Raw genomic sequence first — 11679 nt, forward strand, 5'->3', positions numbered from 1 at the left:
ATCCGCATGGCAACTTGTCAAGGCAGTTATGAGCCTGCAGACCTGCTATTCTCTGTGCGCGACACCGCCGTACGACGAAGGCTTGACTCAGCAGCAAGAAGAAGATACAATGTTGCTTTTTGTTGATTCCTCAGTGGTGGGAAAAGTACTCACATGTTTTACTTAAGTAAAAGTATACTGCAATGTAGAAGAAGTCTGTAAAGTGGTCAAGTAAAAGTCTGGAATTCAAAATTTACTTGAGTAAAAGTACTAAAGTCTTGGTTTCAAAATGTACGGTACTTAAAGTAATAAAGGTAGAAACTACTCATTATGCAGAATGTCCCATTTCACAAGTTTTCAAATGTATAAACTGTATACAAATCTTTTGAAAATAGCAGATCTACAAGCTCGCATTGTGAGCTTGTAGATCTGCTATTTGTTTTTAAACCGTGAAAATGTGTGCAAATCTTTGAATATATATATTTTTAAAGCCAACATTTTTAACTCAAATCTTTGCTTCTGCGCAAGGGGCCCTGGAACAACATATTTTGAGATGGGGGTCCACGGCCAAATACATTTCATTTTGGGGGTCCTTGACAGTTGACACGAAAAAGTTTGAGAACCACTGATTATAGCAACATAAGCTTTTTTCAAAAAACTGTTTGGATTTAGAAGACATTTGCAGAATCCCCCAGAAGCAAAGATTTGAGTTACAGATAGATGAGTGTGAACAGTATCTCCAGTATCTCTTTTAGCAACCTTTCTGTAATGATGTACTCTCTCCTTTGGTGGTGCATGCTTGCTAAGCACCACCGCTTGAATTCAGAAACACACACACACACACACACACACACACACACACACACACACACACACACACACACACACACACACACACACACACACACACACACACACACACACACAAAAGACACAAAGACTAACTCTCCTTGTACTACACAGGATCATGGCTGCAGAGGCAGATTCAGACTTCATCGAGGATTGGGACACGTCCTGGACTTCACCTTCACAGAATAAAAAGAGAAAGAAGAAAGACAAGAAAGAACAAAGCAGCATCCTGAAGAAAAATAAACTCAAACTCAAATTCAAAGAGGTGATGAAGAAAAAAAAGAAGAAGAATGGAAAGAAAGACAAGGAGAGTGCGAATTTAGAACTGGATGACAGTTTTACATTGACACAGGATGACAGAGCGCCTAAACCTGTCGCTCAATTCATAAAGCAGGCAAGGCCTAATAAAGTAACTCATTACTTCATCTCTCCCAAAACATCCAAAACCAAAAAGAAAGTGGCATTCCATTTATCACCTGGTTACATGTCTGCCAAACACCCTAGGGTGATCTCACAGCCACCCCAAGCAAAAGACAGTGATTCTTCAGAGAGTCAAGTGATGAGAGACGATGAGAAACTGCAATATGGAACACAAACTGGTAGGCCTGTCACAATTATTATATAATCGTCTAATCACAATTATTTGAGACAATCACAATTATTTCCACATAATCGTTTCTATGTTGAAAAGTGCATTTTCAAATATAAAAAAAGGAAAAATAGCAGATCTACAAGCTTACAAGCGTCACTTTGTGATGCGTTGTAAGCTTGTAGATCAGCTATTTCTGCTATTTTACATGTATAAAATGATTAAATATGTCAATAATTTATTTGTATATTTAAGTTATTTGTGCAATTTTTGATTATGAAGCCTAAAAGGCAAACCGAAATTGAATTTGTATTCATACAGTATGTTCCAATGTTCAATGCCAAACACACATCGCAATTATTTGAATGACAATTAATCGTCAACTTAAATTTGTAATCGTGACAGCCCTACGGACTGGGCAGAGCCAGAGCCAACCACAGGACAATGACTCTCAATCCACCGGAGATGATGCAGACACCCAGGACAGCCTCTTCATAACCCAGAAGACATTCAGATGTCCATCCTCGTCTGAACCATCCAGCAGTGAAAACATGGAAGAGGGCATCGGTTCGATTCCACTCGCCCTCAGTGAGCAATTCAGGGAAAAACGGTCACCATCATCACCACATCTCAAGCTAAGTCACGCAGCGTCAGACAGACATCAGAAGCACTCGCAGAAACATGCTCGGCATGAACTCCCACGGTTACATCAGGAGATGAGAAAGCCCAAGAAAGAGAAACCCGACCAGGATGTCACAAAGCCGACAGAGGAGACCCGCGCACCAAACCAGAAGAACCAGATGTCTCCTCCGTGCTTGAAGCCTACAAATAAACCGTCACTCTTTCCCCCGATATCGACAACCAACACATCCACACAGACAGAGAATTTCTTCACCGCTGAGCTCTCATGTTTTCTCAGGTTCCGGCAGGAAAGGTTCCGGCAGGTTCTCAGGTTCCGCCAGGAAAGTCAAGCGACTGGGAGCTTGGAGGACTTGAAACCTGTAGATCTGAGTCTGCCGCAAAGAACGAGAGCACGGCTGGGCGGCAGTTTGTCCTGTTCAGGCAAGACGTCTTCAGCTCTTGGTGTCAAAGATGTAGCCGACAAGCACGGCAACGAGCGTCTTTCATCTTCACCTATAGAGATCAAAGATGACAGTGAGGAGGAACTGATATATTCCCCAGGAGATGACAAAGAAAAGAAAAGGGGTGAAGAAGATGAAACACCCCCCTCTCCCCAGTCAGAGCCAGAGCTCAAGTCCACAGACGCCACCACTTCCAGTGAGGACAGTGAGCACATGTTTGCCCTGACACAGGTGAGAAATTCCATAATCATTGTTACATTTAAACATTAGTTTAATCCATGTTTTAAAGCGATCATTTTTGACTCCGATCTGTGGTTCTGGGGGGGTCCCTGCAACAACATATTTTGAGATGGCGGCCAAATACATATCATTTTGGGTGGTCCTTGACATGGAAAAGTTTCGAGCGCCACTGATATAGCAAGTTTTTTCAAAAAACTGTTAGAGATTTAGAAGACATTAGTAGAATCCCCCAGAAGCAAAGATTTGAGTTACAAATGTTCGCTTTAAGAATATATACAGTCAAAGATTTGCACACATTTTCACGATTTTTAAAAAAATAGCCAAAAAATGACACAGATGCTTCCCCGGTCTTAATAGATTAAAAAAGATCTATAAGTATTTGTGGCTCAGATTTAACATAGCTATACTTGGGGAAAACCACCAAATCCGATGCATGATATTACCACCAAATCTGATGCCTAATATTAAAAATGACATTGTAACTATTCTGTTGGAAATCCACAGTTTGGACACTCACCCAGACCAGACTACCAACTGATGACATTTCACAAGGGAAAGAAAAGTGGAAGACGCTGAAACTACAGTATTTGATGAGATGGACAGAGACAGAGATGGACTTGAAAGGATAAAAGGTTCTAATCTGGAGGGATTATTTGACTGGGCTGGTTTGAGGAATACCAGCCATGATGTTAAAAAGTAAACTTTCCACCCAGGCTACATAGCTCTGAACTGCCTCCTTTAGAAGTAGGATATACCAGCTCATAGCGCAGCGCAGAGTGTCGCACTAGAAGCTTGTAGATGTGCTATTTTTTAGAAAAATCATGAAGATTTGTGCAAATCTTTGAATATATATTTTTTACATTTTTAACTCGAATCTTTGCTTCTGGGGATTAGATTTGCACAAATGTTCACGATCTTTCAAGCGCTATGGGCTTGTATATCTGCTATTTTTGAATGGCCAAAGTGAAAAAAGTGAAAAGAATGACATGGATGCGTTCCTGGTGGTTTTAAAGGGTTAAAGGTTTGAGTTACAAATGTTCGCCCCAAAAATAACTTATTCTCTATCAATTACACACCCCATGAAGCCTTAAATTCATGTAGACGTTTTTTGTCGCATTCATAAGCCATCATCTTTCCGCCGGTCATCAAATTATTGGTTTACGAAAACGACAAAAAACATGAATTCAAGGCTTCATGGGGTGTGTAATGGATAGAAAATAAGTATTTTTTTGGGTGAACTACACCTTTAACAATACAACTTGCCCAATTTGATTGAAATGTACACGTGATTCAAAATGTACATAAAATGTACATTCCTGAAGTTTGGTTTCATGTATAATGATCAATTTATACATATTTTTTGGGGAAGTTATCCAGCTAGTGTTTATGACAAATTTGGTCTTTGTTAACACTTTGAAATAAGTTATTGTTTCAGCTGTTGAATACTGGACAATTTCATAATTAATGTTGTGCATTGCTGTTCACTTTAGAAGAAAATTACTTGATGGCTATAATATTAATAATAATAATATTAAACACTGCTGTGGCTATTAATCTTGTGAAGTTCGAAGTAAAGTAAATCCCAATAAGAGTATTTCCTTGCCATGAGATGCCTTGAGATACTTTTACTACCAACCCCTTATTCAAAGGAATCTTTATTCATATGACCACCTCTGCTACAAATAAGCATAACACGTAAAGCTACACATTGTGAAATCATCCAGCCATTACCATTTAAAATTGTAATGGTATTCTTTTGTATCACATGAGTAGATTTGACTGTTTTCGTTTAAAAATGAATATTGAATCTCCTTGTTCTGTTCATTAAAATGTTATCATCAGTAGAGTTGACTGTTTTTGTTGAAAAACAAAATGTTGAATCACTTTTGAGTTTTGAACCAAGAACCTTCTGTTTACAAACCCCTGACAAATATTTTGTGCCACAGAGGCATGGGTGATACAACTGAGGACAAAATATGTAACCTTTTATCACTTTAGATGGAGAGTTAAAATGTTCCAAGCAGTGGTATCAAACTTGTGCTTATAAATCACAAATATCTCCTGTGCTATAGAGGCTTTGAAGATAATCGTGAGGCACCTTTTGTGGAAAGAAGCTTGTCCACACTTGGCAAAAATGGGCAAACATTGAGGGAAAATAGCAGATCTACAAGCTCATATCAGCTACTGATTTGACTGATGTACTGTACAATAAAGTAAGGTTTATGACTTTAAGTGGATAACAGTCAGTGGCTGTTATCAGCCAGAGGGTGGTGCCATTCACCATTCATTGTAGTGGCTAAGAGTCCTATTTGTTTTTTACAAGTGATTTGTTTTGCTGTTTTGCATATCTTTGGGGTGGGGTAATGAGTAGACATCTAGAATTGCTTGATTATTTATGTTGTAAAATGTACATTCATGGTCAGTTCAAGAGTAACTACAATTGACAATTTAGCAGGTGATCTGATCCAGAGTGACTTATGTGCAAAATCAGAGTAAACGGCAACACGACTTTTCTGGATTATCTTTATAGACCAAGCATACAGTACACACTCATCCAATTGCTTAGCTCAACTCCAGACTGAAGATAATATTGCACTACAGAGTAGCCTACTACATAGATAATATAATTAGACTGCACTACTAGATAGATCATATTGAATTAACTACAGACTATTCTAACTAAATAGAGAATATATAATGAACTACAGAGTAGTACAATATAGCTAATGAGAAGCAGTTCCTCTGGAGGCTGATAGAACACAGCACAAATTAAATGAATGCCCTATTAAATGAATGCCCTATACATACAAAAAAGTAGCTCACGAAGCGTCATATCACGACGTGTTGTGAGCTTGTAGGTCGGCTGTTTTCACGACTTGTTCCGCCCGACAGCGCGGAAATAACCTCTTCATGAGAGACATACAATTCCATTGAATTATTGAACGCAGACACAAACCCAAACAATTCCCAACTTTTATTAATAAAAACAAATACACAACAAACTGAAAATGTATTTTTACGCAACATTGCAATGAACTTCAAGAAAGCATGCACACTCTCTCTCTCTTCTCAAACGCACACATTAACAAAAGGGCCAATGGGGAAGTAGGCAGAGTGTACTGTCCATTTCAAATGGAGCAATTGTCCTTGTTGGAAGCAACATAGTGAAGCTGTGGTTCTCTAAGTGGGGGACCCCACTTTGAGCTTTATTATGTCCCTTCCAACAAGGCACCAACAAGGGGGGGGGGGGGGGGGGGGGGGGGTTCCAGGGGGTCAAAGGTCAGTGGACTACAGAGTTCAGGGGTTCAGCTCTGATGTTGCTCAGATCCAGAGTAGAGTCTGTCTCCTCATCTATCTCCCCGATCACCGCCCTGAGAGAGAGAGAGACACACACACACACACACACACACACACACACACACACACACACACACACACACACACACACACACACACACACACACACACACACACACACACAGTGTTACTTCTTGCACTTAACCCATTAAGAACTGAGGCAGATTCTACAAATGTCTTCTAAATCTTTTTTGAAAAATACTAGCACAAATAAATAAATAAAAACAGCAGATCTCCAAGCTCATAGCGCGGCACTATGAGCTTGTATATATATATATAGCCAAAGAAATCTAAAATGCTTTTAAGGGTTAAGGAGAAAGTCAGTTTTTCAAGCTTAATGGTTCCAGATAATGAAAGATAAAGCCTTTAAAAAACATCCTTTCAACTGTGATTGAGGTTTGTGAAACCCAATGTGGGTGCTTTCATAAATCCGCTGACAAATAAAAGCACTTTCACCAGAGCGTGTTAAAGTGCAGAATTGTTTTATCATTTACAAACAAGAATTATTTTTGTCAAGACGTCAAACAGAGGCGAGTGCAACTTATGTTTGATAGAGTTGTCTTTAGCCATCTTTAAATGTTCAGCTGATTGGACAAAGTGTCTCCTCAGCACTTCCAGAATGCAGTGATCTGAACTCCACTGAATGTGCTGAATCTCCAAAAGGACCAGATAACGCTCCAGTGCCCTCAGAGAAAGCTGGTTTTCTCATAATCCATCAGGATGAAAACAGCAACAAAAACATTACAAAATATATTCTGAGAATCTATATGATGTATTATATATATTATATTATAGATTATCACCCGACATTCGCCATTACATCAGGCAACAACGAATGCCGGCCAATCATCTGTTTATCACATATCGATTAGCATTTGCTTGATTCTAATAAGAAATACTTAATGTCATAGCTTTTCATGCCTTCATTGTTGTTGTGGTAAGCTGTGTTGCATGGATATTTATCATATCATCCACTTTACTCCATACCTTCCCAAACTCCATCGACAGGTCTATTGTTAAAAAATAGCTGATCTACAAAGCTCACGAATGCATCACGATGAACTTGTAGATCGGCTACTTTCGCTATTTGGCATACAACGAGGTACATAACGACTTCACCCGTTTTCAACCTATCTTCATATAACTGGCCCTCACTAATGCTCATTATGATACAGCACCATGTTTGTCTACTCACCCTGTGTCTCAGAGGAGGGCTGTGAACAGGGTTGCCAGATCTGCTTATTAAAATTTCCCCGCAATATTTTATTTGAAAATAGCCGATCTACAAGCTCACAACGCGTTGCATCGCGACACGTTGATGTCACTTGTAGGCGGGTTTCTGAACTGTGAACAACCCTCCTATGCGAAATAGACCGAGTAGAAAACAGAGACGGCCTCACACACCAATGGAAATTAATGGACCCATTAAGTTATGGGGTTCCGTGGCCTAATGCATATAGCAAGGTGTGAAGGTGTGGGTGGTGGTGTGGTTGTGGCGGGGTAGGGGTCAGGGTCATAGGTCACTTACACGTTGTCTCCTCTGACAATGTAAAGTCCCAGGACCACCTGCTCCACTCCCTGTGAGGAGCTGAACACACGCTCATGGCTCTCATCCAGAATCAGGTTGATCGTCTGGTCGAAACCTTTCAGAGTGCCCTGCATGCACGCGCACACACACACACACACACACACACACACACACACACACACAAAATCAATACGTTTCTAAACCCATTAAGGCTGATTCTACAAATGCCTTCTAAATCAGTAGTTCTCACACTTTCAAGATTAAAAAAAAGGTTGAAAAATAGCAGATGTACAAGCTTTCAGCGCGCCACTTGAGGGCTTGTATATCTGCTATTTTTGAATAGCCAACGCAAAACATATCTAAAATGACACAGATGCTCTCCCGGTTTTAACGGGTTAAACTTACTATACTTTATCACACAACCCTTTCAACAACTGTCACGTGATGAAGTTATTAGTATGACTTATCTGACAAGCTAAAGGCTGACCCTTTATATAAATGAACCTAATGGTCAACAGTCTGAACTTATTTTAGTTTTTATTTTAGCTTATTATTATCATTATTATTTTTCTGCTCAATACCAATGAGAAACATAATGGCCCAAAACAAGTCTGGTGGAGACAGACACTGCAATCATGATAGACGTAAGCAGGGCACACAAACATCAAGAACAACAACAACAACCCACCACTATCATCCTGCCATCTGAGGTGATTATGGCCACAGTGCCTGAAAACCCACAGGTTAAGGAATAAAACAGTCTGAATAAATCATAGTTGAACATTAACAACCCAGTTATACCTGTAAAAGAGTCTTAGCTTAGTTGAGTACAATGGAAACAAGCCATAAGTGCTTTCTTGGGATTTAATCGTTTTTAGCATCCTTTTGCATAGAGCTGTACTTTCAGTGCTTTTTGGATAAACTATTTATAAAGTATTCAATCAATCAATCAATGCTCCAGTTAGCTACCCATCTTATCAGCTGTAAGCTGATTCATTCAATCAGAATACTACAGCTCCTTCTCATTATAAGAACAACTTTCATGGCAGATTTCCTAGTTTCTCTCTCGTCTAAAACAAAAGAAAAACACTTTCAATACAAAAGAAACAAACGAGATTTTACTGTTCAAGCTGATAATAAAATAAGCCTCAAAGCTAACATTAGCCAGCTAGCTGGTTTACTGCTAAACAGTGTTAATGTTACATTAAATGAATGTTATTAAAGGATACGGTTGATGTAGCTCTCCAGAGCAGTAGACATGATGATGATGATGTTTCTACTGGCTTTGTTTACGTTGATCAGAAGATATTAAACAGATCAATGTGTTCAACCAGAACCCAACGTGCTAGACAACGACAACCAACACAACATGGAACAGAGTTGCCAGATTCTGCGAGAGTAACAAGCAACTCCGGGTCTATGAAAACTCCAGTCCAAAAGAAGCTATACTATGGCATCATTATGCCAGTGGTTCCCAGACGTTTTCATGTCAAGGAGGACCCCCAAATTGACACTTATTAGCCCGCGGACCCCCATTTCAAAAGGTAAGCCAGGGACCCCAAGAGAAGGGGTACAGCTCTCTAGCAGTGATTCTCAACCATTTTAATCGCAAGGACCCCCAGTTTGACATGCATAAGGCTATGGCATTTCTATCACTTGGACCGCAATTTATATAGTAAAATCAATGTCAATTTAACTCTGAGAGTACAAATGGAACCAAATGGTTAGGGTCCATTTGGTTCCATTTGTACACTCTCAGAGTTACAGACCCATAAGGGTCCATTTGGTGCCTAACCCCCCCCCCAGTTTAACCTGGAATGGTAAAAATGAAATTAACCTGGTTTAAACAACGTTAGGAAACAAGACACAAATGGAAACAAGCCATAGTACTTGAACTTGGGTTTTAATCATTTTCAGACCTTGTATAGAACTGTACTCTCTGTGCTTTTTTGCAAACTGTTATAAATTATTCAATCAATCAACCAAAGTCAAATAAGCACCTACACTTTAGAAACAAGCCCAAAAAAACGCAACGCGCCGCAACTGCCAATATTTACGAGCAACTTTACAGAAAAACAAGCCCAAAGTCGCTTATAATAAGCAGACATGGCAACGCTGTAACAGACAGAAGTAGCTGCAACAGAGCAGAACAGCCTAGCTGATCACAGATTCACCGGACACTTATTTGGTGCACTACTACCGCCCCCTACTGGAACTGCATCTACTCACTAATGGCATCTAGAAATATACTATAAAATCTAAATAAAATGTATGCTTAAGTCAACATAAGGCTTGCAGGTAACCCAAGACATGAATTAAAAATAAGTGACTAAGTACATTTACTGTACATGTACTGTACTTGAGTACGATTTTGAGGTATTTGTACTTTACTTTGACTGATTGATTGATTGATGTACTTTATTTAGTAAGACATGAGAACAACAGTACATGGAAGTACAAATTCACAATACAAGGTCTACTAAACTGGAAGACTCATAAAAGCACAGAGCTTGTTTCAAATGAGTTCCCCATGCACACAAATCATGATGACATATAAGAGACAGACAGATATACACAACTACTATAGAATGTCATACAATCAGTTTACAGGTTACTGGTATGAAGAGTGAGAAATATGTACAAAGGGAGAAGGAGAGAGGGGGGGGGGTAGGGGGGTAGGTTAGGTTAGGACTTAGACAGGGGCCATTTTCCAATTGCAGCCTCCTGAAGGTGTATCTTTAGGGCTGTTTTGAAAGAGAGTAGGGTTTTACACTCCTTTACTCCTTTTGGTAGGGCGTTCCACATTTTTGATGAATAGCATGAGAACGAGTTACTTCCCTTTGTTGAGCCAAAAAAGGGTTGGACAAGGTTTGTGGAGCTGCCTCTGGTATTGTGATCGTGGACATCATTAACATTTTGGAAGTATTTTGACAAATACAGGGGGATCCCAATGTTGTGATATATCTTGAAGACCAGGCCCATAGCAAGTTGCTGTACTCTGTCCGCAACCCTAAGCCATCCAATCCTATCAAAATGATCAGGGGTTAGATGGATTTTGTAGTTGAGGCCAAGAAGTAGCCTTACAAGTTTGTTTTGGGATGTTTGGAGCCTTGTTTTTAAGGCCTTGGTGGTGTTGTGATACCATGAAGTACATGCATAATCGTAATGACCTTGTATGAGGGCCACTGCAAGAGTCTTCAGAGTCTTCTTACTGACTTTACGATCAATACTCCGCAAATAGCGTGTTTTTTGTGGACCGTTTTGATCGTTTTTTCAGCATTTTTGTCACCAGAGAGGTCAGCCTCCAAGATAGAGCCCAGGTAGGTAATTTCGTTTTTTCTTTTGATGATATCATCACCCGCTTTGATCGTGAAGCTCTCTGCCTTTCTGAGGTTAGGAGTGGACCCAAAGAGGATGCATTCCGTTTTGCCCAGGTGTAATGAGAGCTTGTTGTCGGAGAGCCAGATGCAGATCTTGTTGAGTTCAGAGCTGAGAGTTTTCTCAACCTGCAGCCTGTCCCTGTCCGAGACTAGCAGGGCCGAGTCATCTGCGAACAGGAACAGGTTGCAGTCGCAGGCTGACGACATGTCATTCACATATATCAGGAACAGTAAGGGTCCTAGTATACTTCCTTGGGGAACACCACAAGTCACTGGGAGGGGGGGGGACTGGGTGCCGTTTACTTCCACCACTTGCTCCCTCCCTTCCAGGTAGGATCTCATCCAGTTCACTGACGTGTCATCAAAACCTATTGCTCTGAGCTTATTGATCATAATCGGGTGATTAACGGTGTCAAAAGCCTTCTGGAGGTCCAGCATGACCATGCCGCAATATTTGCCCTTTTCAATCTCTTGTTTGATAGAGTCGTTCAAATAGAGAAGGCATGTGTCAGTGGAGTGGTTTGTTCTGAAGCCAGATTGGAATTTGTAGATTAGATTTTTCTCGGCAAGATACTTGTCGACCTGTTCATAGACTATTTTTTCCATGACTTTCGAGATGGAGCTTAGAATAGAAATAGGGCGGTAGTTGCCAGGGTCTAATTGGTTTCCTTTTTT

At 40.1% G+C, this 11679-nt stretch overlaps 1 protein-coding gene across 1 annotated transcript; it reads right to left on the bottom strand.

The window, feature by feature from the left end:
* Positions 1–5698: 5698 nt before the first annotated feature.
* lsm8 (LSM8 homolog, U6 small nuclear RNA associated) lies at positions 5699–8998 on the bottom strand. The gene is made up of 4 exons (XM_084050306.1): positions 8854–8998; positions 8313–8353; positions 7625–7752; positions 5699–6110 (listed from the first exon to the last, which is right to left on the bottom strand). Exons 1-4 carry the CDS (start codon positions 8882–8884, stop codon positions 6020–6022), a joined length of 291 nt encoding a protein of 96 aa, XP_083906432.1. The 5' UTR covers positions 8885–8998; the 3' UTR covers positions 5699–6019.
* Between the last annotated feature and the right edge of the window lie 2681 nt (positions 8999–11679).

Source organism: Gymnoscopelus microlampas (genome assembly GCF_963454915.1).
Source record: "Gymnoscopelus microlampas genome assembly, chromosome: 23".
Taxonomy (NCBI): domain Eukaryota; kingdom Metazoa; phylum Chordata; class Actinopteri; order Myctophiformes; family Myctophidae; genus Gymnoscopelus; species Gymnoscopelus microlampas.

What these genes read in the sequence shown, in the direction of transcription:
- lsm8 (XM_084050306.1), bottom strand. Translation starts at nt 8,884, where the DNA reads ATGTCTACTGCTCTGGAGAGCTACATCAACC. An exon ending in TCTGGAGAGCTACATCAACC is followed by an intron (nt 8,354 to 8,853) that starts GTATCCTTTAAT and finishes GTGGGTTTTCAG; the next exon opens with GCACTGTGGCCATAATCACC. An exon ending in ATTGTCAGAGGAGACAACGT is followed by an intron (nt 6,111 to 7,624) that starts GTAAGTGACCTA and finishes TCTCTCTCTCAG; the next exon opens with GGCGGTGATCGGGGAGATAG.